Consider the following 23,745-nt stretch of genomic DNA (forward strand, 5'->3'; position numbering starts at 1 on the left):
TCATTCATTTAGTGTTTAATTAATCATTGTTAAACCTCAGTATGTGTTGCATATAGCCTGCATTTAGCCTGAAGTTGAACTATAGGAGTTTTGAAGTATGTTTCTGAAAAAATGTTGCTTCAATAGGCTCAAGACCACAGTTATCTGCCCCCCGTTGACCAAGATCCGGATGTGAATACAGAAAAAAAAGTGCTTGTGTTCAAGTATCAATATTTTATTAAAGTTGAAAAGAAGAAACAGGTGGCATAGAGCTTAACATAATTTGACACTGTAATGCAAAAACCGATAGTTTTCAGTGTAAAAATTGGAAAAATCATTGCCTGTGGAACTATGAAAATTGCCTACATGTATTAAAATGTATTGTGAATCTGGTTTACAACCGGTGTTTGCCTTATTTCTAAACGACCTTTCCAATAAAAATGACAGCTAATGTAAACAAACAATAATTACAGAATGAATTGATTAAACTTGAAAGTTGTGTTATGGTAAAAATCTTATATATGTATATAAATGTAACTGTGTTCGGTATAATAAAATAAATATTTCATGACTTCCAGTGTGACAGTACATATTGTCAACATTCGGGTAAATACTGTACTGTCAAACTGGAAGCCATGCAATATTTATATAATGTCATATTTTGGGATATTACTCAGAACAAATACATCAAGAAGACTTTATATCAAAGTAATAGCACTGTTTTTGTCATAGTTTAGAGAGTTTCTATCCTATTTTATCAGAAATTAAACAGCTTTTTATGTAATTTACTTTCTGACATGTGTGATACCTGTTTTTTTTCCATTTATTGTGATATCTGATGTTAAAGTGAGAGTGCAGCTTTAAGTAACAGCAAAACTTTTATGGCATTTTGATATTTTCCGCCATAATCAAGTGTGTGCAGAAATGACAACCTCAAATTAGTGGATTTTTCTTTATTAAATATCAATGCTTTAAAGGAAAACAATCAAAAGCAAAAAGTACTTGCTTTAGTTCATGTACAAACAGGAAAGTTATTAACAACTTCTAAACTTGACAAACATGTACATTACACTGCTTAATTAAGACCATGTAGTTTACTTTCAATCCATTATTTTTCAATAGATTATCAGTTATTCTTTGTATAAGCCTTAAATATATTTTAGCATTAACTTATTCATTCACTTATGTTGCCCTCCACATTCAAATGATAAAACATTTTTGTTGAAAATTGTAAGGCTCACTTTTGTTTTCATTTTCAATTAAAAAAAGATCCATGCATTTTTTCTGTTACTTTTTATATATTTATTTTCTAATTACAGACTTATTTTTCAATCATACTTACTATAAACAAAACACTTATGTGATGGAAATATATTGCAGATATTGAAATGTGCTTTAAAAATATACTAGTTACTAGTTTTTGAAAATGGAAGTAAACCCCTTAAATCTTTTGGTTTGAAAAAATGAAGTTTTAATAAAAGTTGAGTAATGTTCTTATGTTTGACCTCAATGGGCAATTTATTGCATTCATATTTTTCCTTAACTATTATTTTATTTTTTTCTGTGTAAACAATATAGTTTTTTTCAAATGTGATAATGCTTTTGACATGTGATATTAAAAATGATTGTTTTATTTAGTGTTAATCAGTGATTATACTCATGCATTTGGTCAAAGAAATGTTTTACTGATGTTGCAGTTAAATCGACATATGTTATGAAATGGATAGTGTTGAAGTTAAATCTTCAAATATGAGTATTGAATGTTATTGTTACAAGAATATGATAAATCACCTTAGTGCAATAACTCAATAACTGCATATAGATATAGAAGCAGATATTGAGTTCTTGCACTAAGGTGACCATATACTCATCTTTTACTTTTTTTAAAATGTCTTCAGTATCAGCTGAATGCTCATGTTTTATCCTCATTATACTTATATGCTACCTTGTTCTTGTTTATAATAATTAATAATTTGTCTACTGCAACATAACTGTATGAATATCACATTACTCATTTACAATGGCCATGTGCATATTTATCTTATATTTTATAGCTTTAGTTTATAAATGTATGTAGATAGTGTATCTATGTAAATTAAGGACTCATAAATGAACTGTGAAATACTTACTGCTTGCTTTATGGAAGGTGTGAAAGACCAATACTTATAAGGATTTACATCTGGTAATAGGTACGATTTCCTTCACACTACTTAGCCGATTTCTTTCACTATGGTCTTAATTACTAATCAAAATACTGAGAGATCATGCAAAGTATGTGGCGTGGCAAGGAAGATGGCGGACAATGGAGATATGCCTGTACTATCATACTAGTATTCATTAAATCATGGGCAAATAATGGTCTGTATCTTTTACTTATTCAAAAAATGTTTTTCTGGTAACTGGAGTGTAGACCCGATATCAAAATAATTATACAGCTGAAAAGCACATTCAAAAAAGCCTCTTCGTCCTTGCCATATGAATATTCATAAATTAAGGCTCTGTGCTTAACTTTAAAGAACATGTACTGAAAAGTTTTTCGACTTTTTTGTCTATATAAAACAGCTAGTTGTTCTTGATGGCCCGAGAGGCCAAATATGCCGGCCGCCATGTATTGTAGAACACGTGTTTCATAAAAAGAACTACGATTCCGGCAATAACACTTCATGCCCGTAGAGGCAGCGCCTTAGTTCATATTATTGAGTACATCTTTACAAAGGGATGCAAACGAATGGCGAACTTAAAATCCGATATTCGGTAATTCTTTCGATCGAATATAATCGATCACCAAAATGAATATTTAAGAAGTGTACTAAACTACTCTATTAGTTATCGCTATAGTTATAGCCGTGGCCTTTTAAACCTTATTCGTAGTTTCCAGTACACACGACGGACCCTGATTTTTCTCAAAATAAGCCTCTGCAATTTCCCATTTCCCAAAACAACAAATCTCACAAAAAGCAATTGATTCTGAACAAACAATCTACAATTCCACTGAACAAGGCTAAAATAATCGTATATTCCCGGTTGAATGTCGCGATGAAATCGGAGCGTCGTTCTGTTTCTCGAGCAGCCTCGTTCTGGGATTGACCTCTATTAATAAACCAAGCCTACTCGGTAACTGGTTAAAAATTAAATCGAAAATAAACCTTTATTTTGCCTGACTTATTGTAGAACAATGTCCTTAAAAAGCTTTTCTATAAAGTTGAATTTCAAAGAACGAACGTTATAATGAAACATGGAAAACAGTTTAGAGCACATAACTAGCACATGTCATTCCTATCATTATGGCGATTGGAGAGTTTAATTGGCATAATTCAGTATATCCATTATTGGCATGGTCATAAATTCACCGACAATAATTGAAACTTGTTTGATGTCACATGTCCTATAGCTAGTTTTGGTAAGATTACGGGTACTGTTTATAATCCCCGACGATATGTCCCTAATTGACATATGACGCGTTAAAGTCTATAGTGTCATCACGTTCACGCCTCAGGAATTATGGGTCAATCCTTGTAAACAACACAGCTATAGGCAAAGGGATTATTATTTTATATATCAAACAAAAAACATTGAATATTCGAATACCGATTTTGACATTCGAATATTCGTTTGCATCATTCTTTAGCCGTTATATTTCTAAATCTTTCACAAACACACATACGATATATGTATCTTTCTTTCTATCTTTTTAAAGTTTTAACAAGCACAACCGCCCCTACAACTCCCTCTACTACTGTTCCGCCAGTCACCACCACTGGGGAGATGGTAACGAAACAAGAATCCAATTCCGGTGATCCGAAAATCATAACGGGATCAACGGATCAACCACCAAACTCTGTTAAGCCTACCAGCAAAACCAACCCGCCAGCGCCGACGGCAACGTCTGCTGGGAGAGAAAGGGAAGCTGAATTGGAAAAATTTAAGGTATGTTTACCTTGTAATTCAAATGCAACACGTCGTAAATACAAAGTTGACAAAACTATACCAAATTATTTCAAATTTAAAATACTAGTTACAAAGGTACTTCATCGTGTTTGTCAATTGCCCTATATACTTCTGTCTACATGTAGTTCTACATTCAAATCAAAAGCTAAACATTTAATTTAATATTTAACTCTATATCATTAACAATCCTTTTTCACTTTCGACTGAGAATCATATTGTCTTCCCCGACAGGACTGTTACGCTGTGAACTACGAGAGCACGTGCCCGCCCGTGCAGACATTCGGGATCACGTGGCCGCGCTCAAACCCAGGGCCTGTGAAGGTCCAGTGTAAACACGGTACGTTACGTGATTATTCGTATTTCTGGCCCCACCCGCTTCCTTTCGTGATAGTATGATACATTTCGTACAACAACTTAATTCAATATGCGAAGCTAAAATGCCCTGCAAAATAGTTTATGATCAAACATGTGTTAATGTTTGTACAAAATCTTTTTTTTTTACATTTAACCAGGAAATGCAAAATGGCATTGTTCTCGGAACCCAGTTGTGTGCTGGCGAAGAGGGCCCAATGTTCAACAGTGTACTTCCCCGGCTGTCCAGAATCTTACCAGACAGGTAACAGTTTTCTTATTATGTGCAACCATGTAATACAAATGTGTTCACTCGTTGCAAAGGGGTTAAGGATTGATATACAGTACCAGTTTACCTCGTGTCCTGCCGAGGCGTGATCTATAGTACCAAATGAATTCCTCGTGTCCTGCCGGGGCGTGATTTATAGTACCAAATGAATTTCTCGTGTCCTGCCGGGCCGTGATATATAGTACCAAATGTATCCCTCGTGTCCTGCCGGGCCATGATATATAGTACCAAACGAATTCCCCGTGTCCTGCCGAGGCGTGATATAAAGTACCAAATGTATCCTTCGTGTCCTGCCGGGCCATGATATATAGTACCAAATGAATTCCTCGTGTCCTGCCGAGGCGTGATATAAAGTACCAAATGTATCCCCCGTGTCCTGCCGGGGCGTGATATATAGTACCAAATGAATTCCTCGTGTCCTGCCGAGGCGTGATATAAAGTACCAAATGTATCCCTCGTGTCCTGCCGAGGCGTGATATATAGTACCAAATGTATCCCTCGTGTCCTGCCGGGGCGTGATATATAGTACCAAATGAATTTCTCGTGTCCTGCCGAGGCGTGATATAAAGTACCAAATGTACCCCTCGTGTCCTGCCGGGCCGTGATATACAGTACCAAATGAATTCCTCGTGTCCTGTCAGAGCGTGATATATATAGTACCAAATGAATTTCTCGTGTCCTGCCGAGGCGTGATATAAAGTACCAAATGTACCCCTCGTGTCCTGCCGGGCCGTGATATACAGTACCAAATGAATTCCTCGTGTCCTGTCAGAGCGTGACATAAAGTACCAAATGAATTCCTTGTGTCCTGCCGAGGCGTGATATAAAGTACCAAATGTACCCCTCGTGTCCTGCCGGGCCGTGATATACAGTACCAAATAGATTCCTTGTGTCCTGCCGAGGCGTGATATAAAGTACCAAATGTATCTCTCGTGTCCTGCCGGGCCATGATATATAGTACCAAATGAATTCCTTGTGTCCTGCCGAGGCGTGATATAAATGACCAAATGTATCCCTCGTGTCCTGCCGGGCCGTGATATACAGACCAAATGAATTCCTCGTGTCCTGCCGAGGCGTGATATAAAGTACCAAATGTATCCCTCGTGTCCTGCCGGGCCGTGATATACAGTACCAAATGAGTTCCTTGTGTCCTGCCGAGGCGTGATATAAAGTACCAAATGTATCCCTCGTGTCCTGCCGAGGCGTGATATATATTACCAAATATATACTTCGTGTCCTGCCGAGGTGTGATCTATAGTTTAAATGTATCCCCCGTGTCCTGTCGAGGCAAGATATTTAAGACCAAATCTCAGCCGTGTCCTGTCCAGAAGTGTTAAATGTTTGTTATTACACGTAATGAAAGTCAATTGTTTTTCATTGGAATAAGTAATGTGATGGAACATTAATGGGTTGGTAATATTTTCAACATGCCATTTTCGTTTGTCCGGTTAACGCACTAAATTCTTACGCTATGACCTCGTTTCGATTCTCATTTCCGGCCTTAGCGCATGTGAGTTTGGCTAGGGATCACCAAGCCGGACAAGTAGGTTTTCTCCGAACACTCCGGCTTCCCCGAAAAGGCAAGACCCAATTCTCGCGCAACATCGTGCCTACGAGATTGACTTCGTAATATTTATCATAACTTTCTTCACAATCGTAGCAAATATATAATGTTTTAACTAGGGATGTAAACCGGATACCAAATCGGTATCCGGATATTCGTATCAAGTATTCGAATACTATCCGGATACTCGTATCAAATTGTTTTCATAATAAGTAAATTTCCTATTATATGTCACCCACCTTCTGTTATTTGACATAGTTGTCCACTTGGTTACTGCCACGTGCTTTCGAGTTTGTTATTTATCAGCAGGTTTCATGTTAAATGACGCTTTGATTATTTGAAAGTCGATTGTAATTTTATTTCATTACATTGTTTGATTTAATGCAATACCTACAATTTCTGCGGTGTTTTGTATTGAAGGATATAATTGCGGAAAAGATAAAAAGACAAAAAGACGATCTGATTTTTCTTTATTTACATGCGTGTACTTTTTTATTTATCAATAAACTAAACAGGTTTACATATCGTATGAAAAATAAAATACACTACACAACATAACACGTGAATAAATACTAAATAGGAAATAAATCATTTATATATTTGATAATTTAATTAAACATTGTACACACACTACTTTCAAGTCCGAAATGTTCGAATACTTCACAACAGTTTTCATTCGATGTCGCACTTAATCGAACGCATGTTCTTGTTCAGAAACAAGATAGCGTCCACCATGTTACTGTTGATGCGATGATACAGGAATAACGATTAATAATTCAAAACACAATTACAAGATGCAAAATGATGGAAATTTGATTGAAAAGTGAAAAGATAAACAAATTTATTTTTGTATTTATTGTTCAGATAGCAATAATTTCTTCATGTATATTCATCAAAAACACGATTGGTCATTAATAGCTTTGATTGCACGACCCTTAACTTGTGATTGGACGATCAATCCGTTTAGTATCAACTAGTGCCAATTAGTGTCAATTAACCGCATCTGAGATCATAAAACAACACTTGTCATTGTAAACAAGGTCATAGAATTTCACAGGGTGCTGCACAAGGACACAATATCACGCCTTGTGCAAACACCCAATTAGCAGACGATTTATGACATATACCCGCTTCGCGACAGACACTGTTGATCACCTGAAATATTTCATCTGAAAAGTTTTATAACAATTGCTATGTTTCTGCTAAGCTATTTCATTGAACTTTTAATTCTTAACGAATATTCGAATACCCATTTTGGTATCCGAATACTTGCGTGATATCCGGATACTCGGATATTCGCTTCCATCCCTAGTTTTAACTGACATGCTATATATCGAAACATTAACGCAGGGACTCAATAGGTCCGTGTATATACCGTCTTTTCGTTGTTCGTTTTTTACAATTTAAAGTAAAAAACGAAAATGGAACATACAAATCCTTTTTCGTTTTTCTAATAATTGAAGAGAACACCAAAATTGATAGTTTTTTTTCCATTTCCGTTTTTTTAATAATAATATCTGCTTCTATTTCTACATGGAGTTATTGTGCGGGTGTCTAGGGTGACGATACGATACACGGAAACATATTAAAATCGTTTGTGATAAACGCATTTCAATCTTGATTTATCTATTGTTGTTTAGTTTGTTTATCAAATATAATAAAAGAGAAATAAATGTATTTACAATGAGTGTTGCTTCATTTAACTTTGTCTGATATCAAGAATATACTGGTTATTTGCAGCGCTGCATCATTCTGCAGATTGTGAAAGTAATGCATGCATGCCAAAGTTATAGATCTCCCGGTAAAATGTCTTTAATGTTCATGTCTGCCGAATCTGTTATTTCATAAAGTGCCATTATGCAATTAAATGCATTTGTAGATCTATGTACATTAGTGGCTTGGTTAATGTAATTCCGGCGTACAAGATTTAATCATTAGACGCTGCAGTTTTCCATTATTTTCCGGACGCTTTCAGCGATTGAGAAATCTAAAAATGCATTAAATGCAATGCCATATCCTATTATCTTAACTCCTTTCCAAACATTATTCAATAATTATATGAACTGTTTTTTTTACAATTTCTGACAAATAACTCGTATGTTCGTGCTTTCTTCATGTTATTGGCTTCATTGCCGTTCGTGATTGCCGGAAATTGAAATTGAAGGAGTTTGTCAATCCCGCAACCACAGTGTCAATCTGCGTTTGGAAAAATATTCAGTTAAACCATAGCAATCCTGTGATTATGTGTCCCATAAAGCACCGGTCATGTGATTGACACTGTCTGTTGTTTTGGGATTGATTTACAAATGCACATTTCTTGTTTTCAGAGCGAATCGTTTCTGGAGGATCCCGGTAACGAGGAGGCGACGCTGGCGTTCACCGGAAGTTTGGCGGCCGCGGGCGGCAACCCGGCCATGTCGGAGCAGGATCTCTACCAGACAACCGTCCTCTTGGAGACGGCCGGTCGCGCCAAGCCCAACAACGCCTCACAGGCCAAAACCATCATAAAGGTATTTATTTAGTGTGTTACTTTAATATTTAACATCATCATTGTCGTCGTCATTATCATCTGCATCATGATTCGAGAGCGCATCGAAACTGCAATCAGATTTAATCCACAGTTTTTAAAATATAATAATGCTCGTTTTAGGACGTCCTTACGTGTGGAAGCGGTCTTGTCGCCAATGACAAGAAGAGCACGTGGGCGGGAATGGAGCCTGCGTCACAACGGATTGTTGCCGCCTTCCTTATGCGTTTCCTCGAGAACGTGACGTTGATGATGGCGGAAACGTTCACGGAGCCCGGGGTTCAGACGATTGAGAACGAGAACATAGGTAACGAGGCGATGTTCTGATACGAATTTGACGTGGTGTTTGGTAAATTTGGAAAAAGCGGGGAAAAGGTGTCAGGAATACAATCAAACCAGGTTTTTTTTAAAAGATTAATTGACGGTTCAACAGTATTCTTTTCTAAATTCAGCATCGATGTGATAATCTTGCCATGACAACCCGAACTATTACACACACATGTTATTAAATACAGTATTAAAATTTAATGTGTTTATTATTTGATAGCTTCCATGTTCATAGGAGAACTGCAGTTTATATATATAATATATGCTAGATTTATGTACTTTGTACATATAAAACACGCTAAATATATGTAATTGTTACATATAATACACGCTTAATATATGTAATGTATACATATAATACACGCTAAATATATGTAGTGTGTACATATAATTAACGCTTAATATATGTATGTAATCGTATGATTTTAGCCATTGAAGTGCACGTGTTGTCAATGGCGAACACGCTTCCAGGGGAGGGAAATGTGAAGTTTAAAAGGGAAGACAACTCTTTCTACATACCTGAGGAAAATATACTAGCTCATAGCTCAGGTAGGGTAAACTAAAGTGGAAATAAACATGAGAAGATATTCAAAATGAATAAAGATTCTTTATCAATTTCACGAAAACACGTTTTAACAGATGTTCAGTTATTTAAACTTTTAAAGTGATATATTTTTTTTTATAATAAAAATGGTTGATACCGAATTAGAAATATTATTTCAAAAGCAATGCCATATTTAGTGTTTGTATGAAGAAACCCTTATAACCAAGTACATAGACATGAACAACATAATCTGCAATTCAAGGCGGCATATCGCGGGCGGTATTCCTGGAGTATCGAACATTTGGCGGACTGTTGAAACCCCAGCAGCCAGTGGATGTGACGTCAGAGCGCCGTGTGGCCAGCCGCATGTTGAGCGCCACTCTCGGAGGAAGGGAGGGCCAGGTGCAGCTGACGGAGCCGGTTATAATAGCCTTTAAAACGGAAAAGGTACATTGTTACGTGCTTGTCGTAGCCACACCACTAAACCTACGGTAACCTTCGAAAGGATAAAATGTTATTTCTTGAGAGGAACAAATAGCGCCGCCTATATATATATCATGTTAATTTCCATAGTCTAGGGTCGACTTTTTCATAAGCGGTAGTCTTTTTGTATATTAGAGCTTCCAATTACCAAGTGTATTTCCATCGGAACTGTGGCAAAAGTGAACAAATAATAAACATGTATTCACTTGGTACGCAGGTGGACGGGGTTGAGCGATACCAGCACAAATGTTCGTTCTGGAACTATAGCCTTGGTTTCACGGGCTCCTGGTCCCAGAAGGGTTGTGCCCTGGACAAAACTAACGATACCCACACGTTGTGTCGCTGTGACCACCTCACCAGTTTCGCAGTTCTCATGGACATCCATAAAACAGAGGTAATCCAACATCATGTTGCAAAAAAACATACAATTGGATCATCTTTCTTTTAAATAGATATGCTAATCTGTTTTTAAAAATAGTTATACTCATCTGACTAATAACCTATATAATAATATGTTTCTCACAACATATGTAATCATCTTTTCCTAATAAAATTTGACCTTATGTTTCTAGTAACCAATATAATCATTCGTCTCTAATAACCTATATGCTTAAATGTCTGTAATAACATACATCCATATGACCATCTGTCACTGAACAATATGATCATGTGACTATAATAACGTATATGATCATCTGAATCTAATAACGTATGTGAACACATGTCTCTAAAAACAACTATAATCATTTGTCTCAAATAACAAACATGTATATGGTCGTCTGACTCTTACAACCCATACAATCTTCTGTTACTAGATCAAGGGTGTACATGCAGTGGTCCTGTCATACATCACCTACACCGGGATCATCATCTCTGTCATCTGCTGTTTCTTCAGCTGGCTTACTTTTGTCGGCGTCAGGTAAATAATTGATCCACCTCAATAACAATTGATCCCTATACCTGAAGGAAAGAATTGATCCATATACATCAGCGAAACAATTGATCCATATATCTGAAGGAAACATTTGATCCATAACCCTCAAGGAAACAATTGATCCATATTCCTCAAGGAAACAATTGATCCATATATCTGAAGGAAACATTTGATCCATAACCCTCAAGGAAACAATTGATCCATATTCCTCAAGGAAACAATTGATCCATCATATACCTCAAGGAAATAAAAGATCCCTAAACCTCAGTGAAGCAATTGATCCCTATACCTCAAGGAAACAATTGATCGATATACCCCAGGGAAACAATTTATCTATACACCTGAAGGAAACCGTTAATCCATATACCTGAAGGGAACATTTGATCCATATACCTCAAGGAAATAATTTATCCATATACCTGAAGGAAGCAATTGGTACATATAGCTGAAGGAAACAATTGATCAATATAACAGATGGAAATAATTGATAAATATACTTGAAGGAAAATGTTTGTCCATATACCTGAAGGGAACAATTGATCCATATACCATAAGGAAACAAATGATCTATATACCACAGGAAAACAATTGATCCATCATATACATCAGGGAAACAATTGATCCATATACCTGAAGGAAACATATGATCCATATACCTGAAGGAAACAATTTATCAATATAACAGAAGAAAACAATTGATCCATATACCTCAGGGAAACAATGTATCTATATACCTGAAGGAAACAGTTGATCCATATACCCGAAGGAAATAATTGACCCATATACCTCAGGGAAAGAATCGATCCATATACCTTAGGCACACAATTGATCCATATACCTGTAGGAAACAATTGATCCCTAAACCTGAAGGATATAATTGATCCATATACCTCAGGAAAAAAAATTGATCCATATACCTCAAGGAAACAATTGATCCATCATATACCTCAAGGAAATAATTGATCACTAAACCTCATTGAAACAATTGATCCATCTACCTCAGGGGAAACAATTGATCCATATTCCAGAAGGAAACAATTGAGCTATATACCTGAAGGAAACAATTGATCCATATACCTGAAGGAAACACTCGATCCATATAACTCAGGGAAACAATTGATCCATATACATCAAAGAAACACTCGATCCATATAACTCATGGAAACAATTGATCCATATACCTCAGGGAAACAATTGATCCATATACCTGAAGGAAACAATTGATCCATATACCTCAGTGAAACAATTGATTCATATCCCTGAAGGAAACAATTGATCCATATACTTCAAGGAAACAATTGATCCATATCCCTCAGTGATACAATTGATCCATCATATACCTGAAGGAAACAATTGATCCCTACCTGAAGGAAACAATTGATCCATATACCTCAGGGAAACAATTGATCCATATACCTCAAGGAAACAATTGATCCATATCCCTCAGTGAAACAATTGATCCATCATATACCTGAAGGAAACAATTGATCCTTAAACCTGAAGGAAACAATTGATCCATATACCTCAGGGAAACAATTGATCCATATACCTCAGTGAAACAATTGATCCATCATATACCTGAAGGAAACAATTGATCCCTATACCTCAGTGAAACAATTGATCCATCATATACCTGAAGGAAACAATTGATCCCTATACCTGAAAGAAACAATTGATCCATATACCTCAGGCAAACAATTGATCCATATACCTCAAGGAAATAAATGATCCGTAAACCTCAGTGAAACAATTGATCCATATACCTCAAGGAAACAATTTATCCATATCCCTCAGTGAAACAATTGATCCATCATATACCTAAAGGAAACAATTGATCCCTACACCTGAAGGAAACAATTGATCCATATACCTCAGGGAAACAATTGATCCATATACCTCAGGGAAACAATTGATCCATATACCTCAGGCAAACAATTGATCCATATACCTCAAGAAAATAATTGATTCATATACCTCAGTAAAACAATTGATCCATCATATACCTGAAGGAAACAATTGATCCCTATACCTGAAGGAAACAATTGATCCATATACCTCAGGGAAACAATTGATCCATATATCTGAAGGAAACATTTGATCCATAACCCTCAAGGAAACAATTGATCCATATACCTCAGGGAAACAATTGATCCATATATCTGAAGGAAACATATGATCCATATACCTGAGGGAAACAATTGATCAATATAACAGAAGAAAACAATTGATCCATATACCTCAGGGAAACAATGTATCTATATACCTGAAGGAAACAGTTGATCCATATACCTGAAGGAAATAATTGACCCATATACCTCAGGGAAACACTCGATCCATATACCTTAGGCACACAATTTATCCATATACCTGTAGGAAACAATTGATCCCTAAACCTGAAGGAAATAATTGATCCATATACCTCAGGAAAAAAAATGATCCATATGCCTCAAGGAAACAATTGATCCATCATATACCTCAAGGAAATAATTGATCACTAAACCTCATTGAAACAATTGATCCATCTACCTCAGGGGAAACAATTGATCCATATTCCAGAAGGAAACAATTGAGCTATATACCTGAAGGAAACAATTGATCCAGATAACTCAAGGAAACAATTGATCCATATACCTGAAGGAAACAATTGATCCAGATAACTCAAGGAAACAATTGATCCATATAACTCAGGGAAACAATTGATCAATATAACTCAGGGAAACATTGATCCATATACCTCAGTGATACAATTGATCTATATACCTGAAGGAAACAATTGATCCATATACCTCAGTGAAACAATTGATTCATATCCCTGAAGGAAACAATTGATCCATATACTTCAAGGAAACAATTGATCCATATCCCTCAGTGATACAATTGATCCATCATATACCAGAAGGAAACAATTGATCCCTACCTGAAGGAAACAATTGATCCATATTCCTCAGGGAAACAATTGATCCATATACCTCAAGGAAACAATTGATCCATATCCCTCAGTGAAACAATTGATCAATCATATACCTGAAGGAAACAATTGATCCTTACACCTGAAGGAAACAATTGATCCATATACCTCAGGGAAACAATTGATCCATATACCTCAAGGAAACAATTGATCCATATCCCTCAGTGAAACAATTGATCCATCATATACCTGAAGGAAACAATTGATCCTTAAACCTGAAGGAAACAATTGATCCTAATACCTCAGGGAAACAATTGATCCATATACCTCAGTGAAACAATTGATCCATCATATACCTGAAGGAAACAATTGATCCCTATACCTCAGTGAAACAATTGATCCATCATATACCTGAAGGAAACAATTGATCCCTATACCTGAAAGAAACAATTGATCCATATACCTCAGGCAAACAATTGATCTATATACCTCAAGGAAATAAATGATCCGTAAACCTCAGTGAAACAATTGATCCATATACCTCAAGGAAACAATTTATCCATATCCCTCAGTGAAACAATTGATCCATCATATACCTAAAGGAAACAATTGATCCCTACACCTGAAGGAAACAATTGATCCATATACCTCAGGGAAACAATTGATCCATATACCTCAGGGAAACAATTGATCCATATACCTCAGGCAAACAATTGATCCATATACCTCAAGAAAATAATTGATTCATATACCTCAGTAAAACAATTGATCCATCATATACCTGAAGGAAACAATTGATCCCTATACCTGAAGGAAACAATTGATCCATATACCTCAGGGAAACAATTGATCCATATATCTGAAGGAAACATTTGATCCATAACCCTCAAGGAAACAATTGATCCATATACCTCAGGGAAACAATTGATCCATATATCTGAAGGAAACATATGATCCATATACCTGAGGGAAACAATTGATCAATATAACAGAAGAAAACAATTGATCCATATACCTCAGGGAAACAATGTATCTATATACCTGAAGGAAACAGTTGATCCATATACCTGAAGGAAATAATTGACCCATATACCTCAGGGAAACACTCGATCCATATACCTTAGGCACACAATTTATCCATATACCTGTAGGAAACAATTGATCCCTAAACCTGAAGGAAATAATTGATCCATATACCTCAGGAAAAAAAAATGATCCATATGCCTCAAGGAAACAATTGATCCATCATATACCTCAAGGAAATAATTGATCACTAAACCTCATTGAAACAATTGATCCATCTACCTCAGGGGAAACAATTGATCCATATTCCAGAAGGAAACAATTGAGCTATATACCTGAAGGAAACAATTGATCCAGATAACTCAAGGAAACAATTGATCCATATACCTGAAGGAAACAATTGATCCAGATAACTCAAGGAAACAATTGATCCATATAACTCAGGGAAACAATTGATCAATATAACTCAGGGAAACATTGATCCATATACCTCAGGGAAACAATTGATCTATATACCTGAAGGAAACAATTGATCCATATACCTCAGTGAAACAATTGATTCATATCCCTGAAGGAAACAATTGATCCATATACTTCAAGGAAACAATTGATCCATATCCCTCAGTGATACAATTGATCCATCATATACCAGAAGGAAACAATTGATCCCTACCTGAAGGAAACAATTGATCCATATTCCTCAGGGAAACAATTGATCCATATACCTCAAGGAAACAATTGATCCATATCCCTCAGTGAAACAATTGATCAATCATATACCTGAAGGAAACAATTGATCCTTACACCTGAAGGAAACAATTGATCCATATACCTCAGGGAAACAATTGATCCATATACCTCAGGGAAACAATTGATCCATATACCTCAAGGAAACAATTGATCCATATACCTCAGTGAAACAATTGATCCATCATATACCTGAAGGAAACAATTGATCCCTATACCTGAAGGAAACAATTGATCCATATACCTCAGGCAAACAATTGATCCATATACCTCAAGGAAATAAATGATCCCTAAACCTCAGTGAAACATTTGATCCATATACCCCAAGGAAACAATTGATCCATATGCCTCAGTGAAACGATTGATCCCTATACCTCAAGGAAACAATTGATCCCTACACCTGAAGGAAACAATTGATCGATATACCTCAGGGAAACAATTTATCTATATACCTGAAGGAAACCGTTGATCCATATACCTAAAGGGAACATTTGATCCATATACCTCAAGGAAATAATTGATCCATATACCTGAAGGAAACAATTGGTACATATAGCTGAAGGAAACAATTGATCAATATCACAGAAGGAAATTATTGATCAATATACTTGAAGGAAAATGTTTGTCCATATACCTGAAGAAAACAATATATCCATTTACCTCAAGGAAATAATTGATCCCTAAACCTCAGTGAAACAATTGATCCATCTGCCTCATTGAAACAATACGGAATGAAGATTTTTATTAATTTAGGGCTTATTACAATAGTATTTGGTAATAATGTCCACTTTTTGGAAGTTTGTGTAAGGATCCATACCTGTTATATTTAAGTTTCAAAACTGACTGAAATATGGTTTCACATATTCTTTCTTTGTTTTATACGTGTGAACATCTCATTTTGACAGTGGTCGAATATAATGGATTATTGAATGCATCAATATGTTACCGTACAAAAATTAATTAAACCATGTGTAGGAGTCCTGGATGCGTGACGTTGTAGTATGCAAAACTTCGACAAATCATGGAATATGATATAGATAACGAGTCCGCAATGTGATTTGATTTATGCCCAAGGATGGTAGAATAATGGTTATTATTCTATACAGTTGCTTGCCTAACCAGATAGCTTTCGTAGACGTTACCCCTGAGATCTTAAATGTCTTAATTAAAAGAAAATCTCCCAGAGAATGCATTTTCTTGGACAATTGTTTACAATGCAGTCTTAGGTATGTCTTAAAGGTTCCTAGAAAAGGCCAGTCTGTGTGCATACTGTACCGGGCATGATTAATATGACAATGTTAGTGAAAATGAGTATAAAGACTAGCAACTAGGGATGGAAACCGGATACCAAAGCGGTATCCGGATATTCGTATCAATTATTCGAATACTATCCGGATACTCGTATCAAATTGTTTTTATAATAAGTAAATTTTCTATTATATGTCACCCACCTTCTGTTATTTGACACAATTGTCCACTTAATTTATAATTCGTCATATGGCAATTTCACTTTTTCATTCATTCTTTCTCAGTCTTAATAATTTATAATGTTATAATCAAAGCTAAACAACTCATTTTATGTTATAAAACTCATGATGAATACCACATAAACACCTCACGAATTTGATAGTCACTTCGGCCGAGGTGGTTGCTTGGTTACTACCATGTGCTTTCGAGTTTGTTATTTATCAGCAGGTTTCATGTTAAATGACGCTTTAACCGTCTCCGTGGCCTTGTGGTTAAGCGTCCGCTTACGGTGCGGGAGGTCGTGGGTTCGATCCCAGGCCGCATCATACCGAAAGACGTTAAAAATTGGTACAAGTAGCTCCCTTGCCTGGCGCTTGGCATTTAAAGGGTAGTGCCTGGGAAAGTGGTGTAATCAGTACTTCAACACAGGAAAGTTGTATCCCGTGTATCGGTGCTTTACACCGAGCACGTTAAAGAACCAAGAGGTCTCTTTGCAAAGATCTAGGGTATCGCACCCGGATTTTTTTTATCTCACTCTGTTTCTTCAAGTCTTCCAATGCCTGGATTTGACTGCGAATTGCTGTCACTTCTATCTCATGTCACTTATGGCATTTAAACACAATTTAAGTCGTGATGGCGTCACGGCGGGGTCAAGCCATAATGCAGCCAATGGGCCCGGGCAGACCTTGATAAACTCAAATAAACAAACATAAATGACGCTTTGATTATTTGATAGTCGATTGTAGTCGGTGGACTGCATACGGGTTGTTTTTTCATGTGATTTCTAAGATTTGAAGTTCCACCACAATATACCAGTTTAACCTTACACAAATGACACACAACACTTTTTCCATCCTCGGATTTTGTGAAATACTTCCAAACACTTGAAGTCAATGTTGGAGGCATATCTCCGTAGTCGTGATACAGGAATAACGATTAATAATTCAAAACACAATTACAAGATGCAAAATGGTGGAAATTTGATTGAAAAGTGAAAAGATAAACAAATTTGTTTTTGTATTTATTGTTCAGATAGTAATAATTTCTTCATGCATATTCATCAAAAATACGATTGGTCATTAATAGCTTTGATTGCACGACCCTTAACTTGTGATTGGACGATCAATTCCTACGGATTAATGATCAATCCGTTTAATATCAACTAGTGCCAATTAGTGTCAATTAAGCACATCTGAGATCATAAAACAACACTTGTCATTGTAAACAGGGTCATAGAACTTCACAAAGTGCTGCACAAGGACACAATATCACGGACCAAGTGTGCAAACTCCCAATTAGCAGACGATTTGTTACACATACCCGCTTCGTGACAGACACTGTTGATCATCTGAAATATTTCATCTGAAAAGTTTTATAACAATTGCTATGTCTCTGCTAAGCTATTTCATTGAAATTTTTATTCTTAACGAATATTCGAATACCCATTTTGGTATCCGAATACTTGTGTGATATCCGGATACTCGGATATTCGCTTCCATCCCTACTAGCAACCCGATTCTTATTGATTTTACTAAAGCATGTTAGATACCAACTTTCTTGCATTGTAAAGTAACACGTGACATTTGCTGCATGAGTGGTTCCCGTTTTACAGCTGTCGCTTCATGAAAGGACATCGTAGCAGCGCCGACGAGCGGGGCAACAGTGGCGGTAGTAACTATGCAGGCTCCGCCTCTCGGTACGATTTACTTCAGATTTAATCGAATGACGGTCTTGATTGTAGAATGTAGAATGCATGCAACAGCAAATTAAACCAAGTCATTCAAAAAGTAACTATGTTATTGAAAAGACCTGTGTTTCTTGAAATCATGGATTTTTTTGAATAATATTTTCATGATTTTAAAACTGTTTCGAAAAACTTATTTGTTCTAGACTACTAGCTGGATGCCTCAGTTGTCTGTGTACTTATTTACTTACAAATTACTCATTTCATGTATAAGGAAGTTATGAAACGCCATAAAAGTTTAAGTCAACTTAAGAGCAAACACTTTATCTCAACTCTTAGCATGTGCAATATAACAATTGCATATCAAGTTGTCCTAAGTGGTTTCTTGTCCCCTGCTTTTCCTTATTCACGGGCATGTATACGTTTAAACTAGCCAGTCATGTTTTGCTTAAATAATATCATACAGCAGATGTACTAAGAAAACAAGTTAATATCTATTCCAAACCTCTACCCCATAATCTCCGGGCCAATCAACTTTACCCGTGCCACGCTTGTTGCAGATCCGTTAACGGGGAGCGGAACTCAATCCACAAACATCTCGTTTTCACAATATTCGTGGCGGAAATTCTTTTCCTTGCTGGTATACAAAATACGGATGATAAGGTATGTATTATAATCAAGGGTGATATTGGTCTAGTGGTAGAGGTTGTGGGTTCGATCCCCGTCAGGTCGTGGATGATATTGTGGTCAGCCTATCATTCAAAAGATTGCGGGTTTGATCTCCGCTAGATTGAGGGGATATTGTGGTATAGATGTCCGCCCATTTACCAAAAGGTTGTGGGTTCGATCCCCGCCAGGTCGAGAGTAATATAGCGGGATAGTTGTCCGCCTCACATCTAATAGCCTGTGGGTTTGATCCTCGCCATGTCGAGAGTGATTTATCGGTATAGTTTTTCCGCCCCACATCAAATAGGTTGTGAGTTCGATCCCCGCCAGGTTGAGAGTGATATAGCGGTATAGTTGTCCGCCCAAACTCTAATAAGCAGTGGGTTCGATCCCCGCCAGGTTGAGAGTGATATAGCGGTATAGTTGTCCGCCCCACATCTAATAGGCTAGCAGTGTAGCAGTGGTCTAGTGGAATAGGTGTCTACCTCTCAACCCAAGAGGTTGTGGGTTCATTCACCACCAGGGGAACTTTTGCATTGCCACTCAAAATGGACAGCAGTACTGGTTTCTACCATCGACCGTTGTTCTATAATCAGTTATCGTCGCCCTCGTGAAAAAATGCTTATATACACAGTTGTACTTGAATTATTTATATCTGCGAACAATCCAAACTTGTGTTAATGTTAGAACCAAATATTTTCAGTTTCATATACAAGTATGTAATGCCAGATCTGTGACATTTGAAGTAGACTATATGTTATGTGAAATGGTGGCGAACTGCCGATATCTGTTGGTTTGTCATGGCATGCCTATTAAAGTCCAGTTTAGAGGCCAGTTTAAAGGCCTAGTTTAAGAAATGTTTGGCCTGCTGTGCATCTCCTCTATAGTGCGCTGGTGTCACAGTAGGGGCCATTTCCTGTGTATTTGTTTATTGGCTCAGGGCCATTTAGGGTTGATATATTTTGAGTAGATAATCGCATTGTCTGACTAAAACATATAAACAATATGCATATCTAATGTATTTATTAATTAAACTGATTGGAAATAAATGATAAACCAAAACGAGTGATAAGTATTTAAATAGATACATAATATATATCTTTAAATCCATTTTAAATGCATTGTCACCATTTTTATATCCAAATTGTGAAGCATCCTGGTTAAATAATATTTATTGGCTATTATATATAACATTACTTTTAATATTATTCAAAGGGATGGTAACAATAAGTTTATTATCAATTGAACAACAACAACAACAACTAAAAGACATCTACAAATAAAAGACATGTATTGTCCATTTCTATATTATATAACACATCTACAACTGCACAGCTGGACACTTGAATCGGAGATCTGATAAGAAGCACAAGGCGATTAAGATAACTATCAATACACAGAAGTTGCGTACAATACACGTTTTTTGTGTGTGCGTGTGCGTGCGCGTGTGCGTGTGCGTGTGTGTGTTTTAATCCCCCGCTGTGCATCGACTGCTTATTGCACTGGTGTGACCACAGTTTTCAAATTCCTGTCTATTTGTAAATTGGCTTATGGGGTATTTAAAGTTGACACTTTTAGAGTAGATAATCGCATTGTCTCACAAATACTTTACTAATTCTTGTTTAAACAAAATGCATGACGTATAACATTACTCTCTTTATTCTAAAGCACTACAATAATAAATAAAATATAACTTGGAGAAGTGAACAAAATATACCAGTATGATATTAAGATGTTTTGTTCATTTCCTTTAATAAATCTACCATTACTTCAAAGTAACCCAGCAGGACACTCAGATCTGAGATCTGAAAAACAGCATAGGGCAATAAAGATTCAGCTCAAAACACAGAAGATGTGTACTATACAATGACTTTGGGAGGTGGGCCACTTATAAAAGGCTTAAACTAGGCCTTTAATGTCACACGTTAGTTTGAAATAGGCCCCTTGTCAGATTAATCGGGACAAACATGTTTTTTTAACTTATGATGTACTATCAGTAATATTTAAACATTTTTTCTGTAATGACGTCATATTTCAGATCGCATGTGCGGTGATCGCGGGGGTGCTGCACTTCTTCTTCACATCAAGTTTCTTCTGGATGTTGCTAGAGGGTATTCACATCCTCATCATGCTCATCCAGGTGTTTGATGCCGCCAGGTCAAGATTCAAATACTACTATCTCGTCGGATATGGTACGTATCCTGGACAAATACTTCCATCACGTCGGATATGGTACGTATCCTGGACAAATACTTCCATCACGTCGGATATGGTACGTATCCTGGACAAATACTTCCATCACGTCGGATATGGTACGTACCGTGGTAAAATACTACAAACCTCGTCGGATATGGTATGTTTTGTGGTAAGTCAATAGTGAAATACTACAACCTTGTCGAATATGGTACGTATCTTGGCAGGTTAAGGGTCAAATACTACTTTCTCGTCGTAAATGGTACGTACCTTGGTCAAATACTACTTCATCGTCGGATATGGTACGTATCGTTGCCGGTCAAGGGTTAAATACTAATATCTGGTCTGATATGGTACGTTCCGTGGCCGGTCAGACACTACTATCTTGTCGGATATGGTACGTATCGTAGCCGGTCAAACACTTATTTCTTGTCGGATAAGGAACGTTCCTTGGTAAAATACTACTTCTTCGTCGGATAAGGTACGTATCGTTGCCGGTCAAACAATACTACCTTGTTGGATATGGTACATATCGTAACAGGTCAAACACTAATATCTTGTCGGATATGGTACGTATCGTAGCCGGTCAAACACTACTATCTTGTCGGATATGGTACGTATCGTAGCCAGTCAAACACTTCTATATTGTTGGATATGGTACGTATAGAGGCCGGTCAAACACTACTATCTTGTCGGATATGGTACGTATCGTAGTCGGTCAAACACTACTATCTTGTCGGATATGGTACATATCATAGCCGGTCAAACACTACTATCTTGTCGGATATGGTACGTATCGTAGCCGGTCAAACACTACTATCTTGTCGGATATGGTACGTATCGTAGCCGGTCAAACACTACTATCTTGTCGGATATGGTACGTATCGTAGCCGGTCGAACACCACTATCTTGTCGGATATGGTACGTATCAATGCTGGTCAAACACTACTATCTTGTCGGATATGATACGTATCGTAACCGGTCAAACACTAATATTGTGTCGGATATGCTACGTATCGTAGCCGGTCAAACACTAATATTGTGTCGGATATGGTACGTATCGTAGCCGGTCAAACATTATTATCTTGTCGGATATGGTACGTATCGTAGCCGGTCAAATACTACTATCTTGTCGGATATGGTACGTATAGAGGCCGGTCAAACACTACTATCTCTTCGGATATGGTACGTATCGTAGCCGGTCAAACACTACTTTCTTGTCGGATATGGTATGGTACGTATCGTAGCCGGTCGAACACTACTATCTTGTCGGATATGGTACGTATCAAAGCTGGTCAAACACTACTATCTTGTCGGATATGGTACGTATCGTAGCCAGTCAAACACTACTATCTTGTCGGATATGGTACGTACCGTAGCCAGTCAAACACTTCTATCTTGTTGGATATGGTACGTATAGAGGCCGGTCAAACACTACTATCATGTCGGATATGGTACGTATCGTAGCCGGTCAAACACTACTATCTTGTCGGATATGGTACGTATCATAGCCGGTCAAACACTACTATCTTGTCGGATATGGTACGTATTGTAGCCGGTCAATTACTACTATCTTGTCGGATATGGTACGTATCGTAGCCGGTCAAACACTACTATCTTGTCGGATATGGTGCGTATCGTAGCCGGTCGAACACTACTATCTTGTCGGATATGGTACGTATCGTAGCCGGTCAAACACTACTATCTTGTCGGATATGATACGTATCGTAGCCGGTCAAACACTAATATTGTGTCGGATATGATACGTATCGTAGCCGGTCAAACACTACTTTCTTGTCGGATAAGGTACGTTCCTTGGTAAAATACTACTTCTTCGTCGGATAAGGTACGTATCGTTGCCGGTCAAACAATACTACCTTGTTGGATATGGTACATATCGTAACCGGTCAAACACTAATATCTTGTCGGATATGGTACGTATCGTAGCCGATCAAACACTACTATCTTGTCGGATGTGGTACGTATCGTAGCCAGTCAAACACTTCTATTTTGTTGGATATGGTACGTATAGAGGCCGGTCAAACACTACTATCTTGTCGGATATGGTACGTATCGTAGCCGGTCAAACACTACTATCTTGTCGGATATGG

At 37.0% G+C, this 23,745-nt stretch overlaps 1 protein-coding gene across 1 annotated transcript in view; it reads left to right on the top strand.

Moving 5' to 3' along the window:
• LOC128214768 (adhesion G protein-coupled receptor L2-like) overlaps positions 1–23,745 on the top strand; it is a 45,094-nt gene that overhangs the window by 14,915 nt on the left and 6,434 nt on the right. Inside the window, exons 5-16 of the mRNA XM_052921407.1 lie at positions 3,677–3,906; positions 4,159–4,264; positions 4,440–4,543; positions 8,459–8,641; positions 8,782–8,965; positions 9,415–9,534; positions 9,792–9,976; positions 10,230–10,406; positions 10,828–10,931; positions 18,704–18,787; positions 19,336–19,438; positions 21,480–21,633. Coding sequence (XP_052777367.1) covers positions 3,677–3,906; positions 4,159–4,264; positions 4,440–4,543; positions 8,459–8,641; positions 8,782–8,965; positions 9,415–9,534; positions 9,792–9,976; positions 10,230–10,406; positions 10,828–10,931; positions 18,704–18,787; positions 19,336–19,438; positions 21,480–21,633 — 1,734 coding nt within the window. The remainder of the gene's footprint in view (positions 1–3,676; positions 3,907–4,158; positions 4,265–4,439; positions 4,544–8,458; positions 8,642–8,781; positions 8,966–9,414; positions 9,535–9,791; positions 9,977–10,229; positions 10,407–10,827; positions 10,932–18,703; positions 18,788–19,335; positions 19,439–21,479; positions 21,634–23,745) is intronic.

The sequence above is a fragment of the Mya arenaria genome, chromosome 13 (assembly GCF_026914265.1).
Source record: "Mya arenaria isolate MELC-2E11 chromosome 13, ASM2691426v1".
In the NCBI taxonomy this organism is placed as follows: Eukaryota; Metazoa; Mollusca; class Bivalvia; order Myida; family Myidae; genus Mya; species Mya arenaria.